The sequence below is a fragment of the Macaca mulatta genome, chromosome 15 (genome assembly GCF_049350105.2).
Source record: "Macaca mulatta isolate MMU2019108-1 chromosome 15, T2T-MMU8v2.0, whole genome shotgun sequence".
In the NCBI taxonomy this organism is placed as follows: Eukaryota; Metazoa; Chordata; class Mammalia; order Primates; family Cercopithecidae; genus Macaca; species Macaca mulatta.
In genome coordinates, this window is record NC_133420.1 from 73,561,644 (window position 1) to 73,563,544 (window position 1,901).

General features: G+C 55.4%; 1 protein-coding gene across 1 annotated transcript; it reads left to right on the top strand.

Moving 5' to 3' along the window:
- The first annotated feature begins 203 nt into the window (after nucleotides 1-203).
- TUSC1 (tumor suppressor candidate 1) lies at nucleotides 204-1,526 on the top strand. The gene is given in 1 exon segment (NM_001265623.1): nucleotides 204-1,526. A coding segment is annotated over 1 exon segment (636 nt). The 5' UTR covers nucleotides 204-210; the 3' UTR covers nucleotides 847-1,526.
- Nucleotides 1,527-1,901: the final 375 nt, after the last annotated feature.

Below are 1,901 nucleotides of genomic sequence, written 5' to 3' on the forward strand. Positions count from 1 at the left end.
GATAGCAGGCCCAGGGGGCAGCTCCACCACAGGAGACAGGACACGCCTCAGCCTGGGCAAATTCCCGGCCTCCTTTGGCTCTAAGCCAGCAGCCGCCGCCCGCCACCTCCTCTCCTCCTCCGCCGTCACCCCGGCCGCCCTGCCGGCCCCGAACTTGCCCGCGCCTGGGCGCGCGGCCCCTCAGCCCGCGGGGCTGGCGGCGCGGTTGGGATGGGACCGATGTGGCGCATGCGTGGTGGCGCCACTAGGCGCGGGAGTTGCTGCGGCGGGGACGGTACTGTGGCCAGCCGAGGGCCAGGCCGCTCGGGCCGGACTCGTGGGGGTGGCAACAGCACCAGCGGCGGCGGCGTGGGCTGGCGAGGCCGCGCGGACGGCGCCCGACAGCAGCTGGAAGAGCGGTTTGCCGACCTGGCGGCGAGCCACTTGGAGGCCATCCGTGCGCGGGACGAGTGGGACCGGCAGAACGCGCGGCTGCGTCAGGAGAACGCCCGCCTGCGGCTCGAGAACCGGCGGCTGAAGCGCGAGAACCGCAGCCTCTTCCGTCAGGCTTTGCGGCTCCCCGGCGAAGGCGGCGACGGGACGCCCGCGGAGGCGCTCCGGGTCCCTGAAGAGGCCAGCACGAACCGTAGGGCTACAGACAGCGGCCCAGAGGACGAGCCGGGCAGCCCCAGGGCCCTGAGGGCCCGACTTGAGAAGCTGGAGGCCATGTACCGCCGGGCCCTGCTGCAGCTGCACCTCGAGCAGCGGGGACCACGTACGAGCGGGGACAAGGAGGAGCAGCCTCTACAGGAACCTGCCTCCGGCTTCCGCTCACAGGACTCGGAGCCCTCCGGGTCCTGGCTGTAGCCGAGGCCGCAGCCAGAGAGAGGCGGGGCCTCGAGCGGGCCCCTCCTCCTCTGTTCCCGGCGCCCCCTACCTCGCGCACGCCCTGGCCCGCGCCCTGCCCGCGGATACCTTGGACGACGGTGCCCTCCCGCCCCCGCCAGCGGACACTTACAGGTGGCGCTTGGCCATCCGCTTGGCGGAGGTCGAGTGGGTGCAAGGGCCCTCGGGACCTCCTACATGTACAGTTCCCCTACCTCTTGCCCTGGCTAGTTTCCCTGGAGAGAGGCCTAGCCAACAAGGAAGGGACGGATTTTAAAACAGCAAGAACTGGGTGCCAAGAAACATTTCATATTCCCTGAACTTTTCTAGATGTTGTGAGAACCTGTTGTACTTTTTTTCCCTGTATTTTGGTTCTGAGGGATGAGTAATGCGTTTTTAATTGGTTGAGTTTGTACATTCTTCAATCCCCTAAAGCCTTCAGCTATTCTCTCTTATGTGGCCAACATTTTAATAAGTACAGTGTTTGCTTTTATAAGTCGGTGTTACTTGGATGTCCTATAAAATACCCAATTTTTATAAAGATGATATTTATAACCTAGGAACTCATGCCTGCCTTGGCTGCAGTCCCTGTACATCTAATATATACTGATTTGTTTGCCCCCAGAGAATTTTTAAAGTATCTGCCTATATCGTGATCTTTTGAAATGGTCAATAAATCTGGTGCATTAAAAATCATCTGAAAGGTTCCAACGAGCATTATTTGAAGTGTGTTAAATTTTTATATTTTTTTAAAAGATACCTTTGTGAATATACTAATTTAAATGTAGTTTTAGTTGTCCTTTGTAAACTATCATGTTCTTTTAGATTTATGTAACAGTTATCTTTTAAAATAATCTAAAGATTAGATAGTCTAAAAGTTATTTTAATCTTTAATATTCGATTAGCTTAATTAGTACGTAATTTACCTTATTTTGACTAAGGACTTCTAATAAATTATAAATTACTTGTATATCAAAAGCTCCTCCAACAAAGTGATGGAAGTCTCAGTTGTTATTTCAATGGCACAAAAAAGTGAG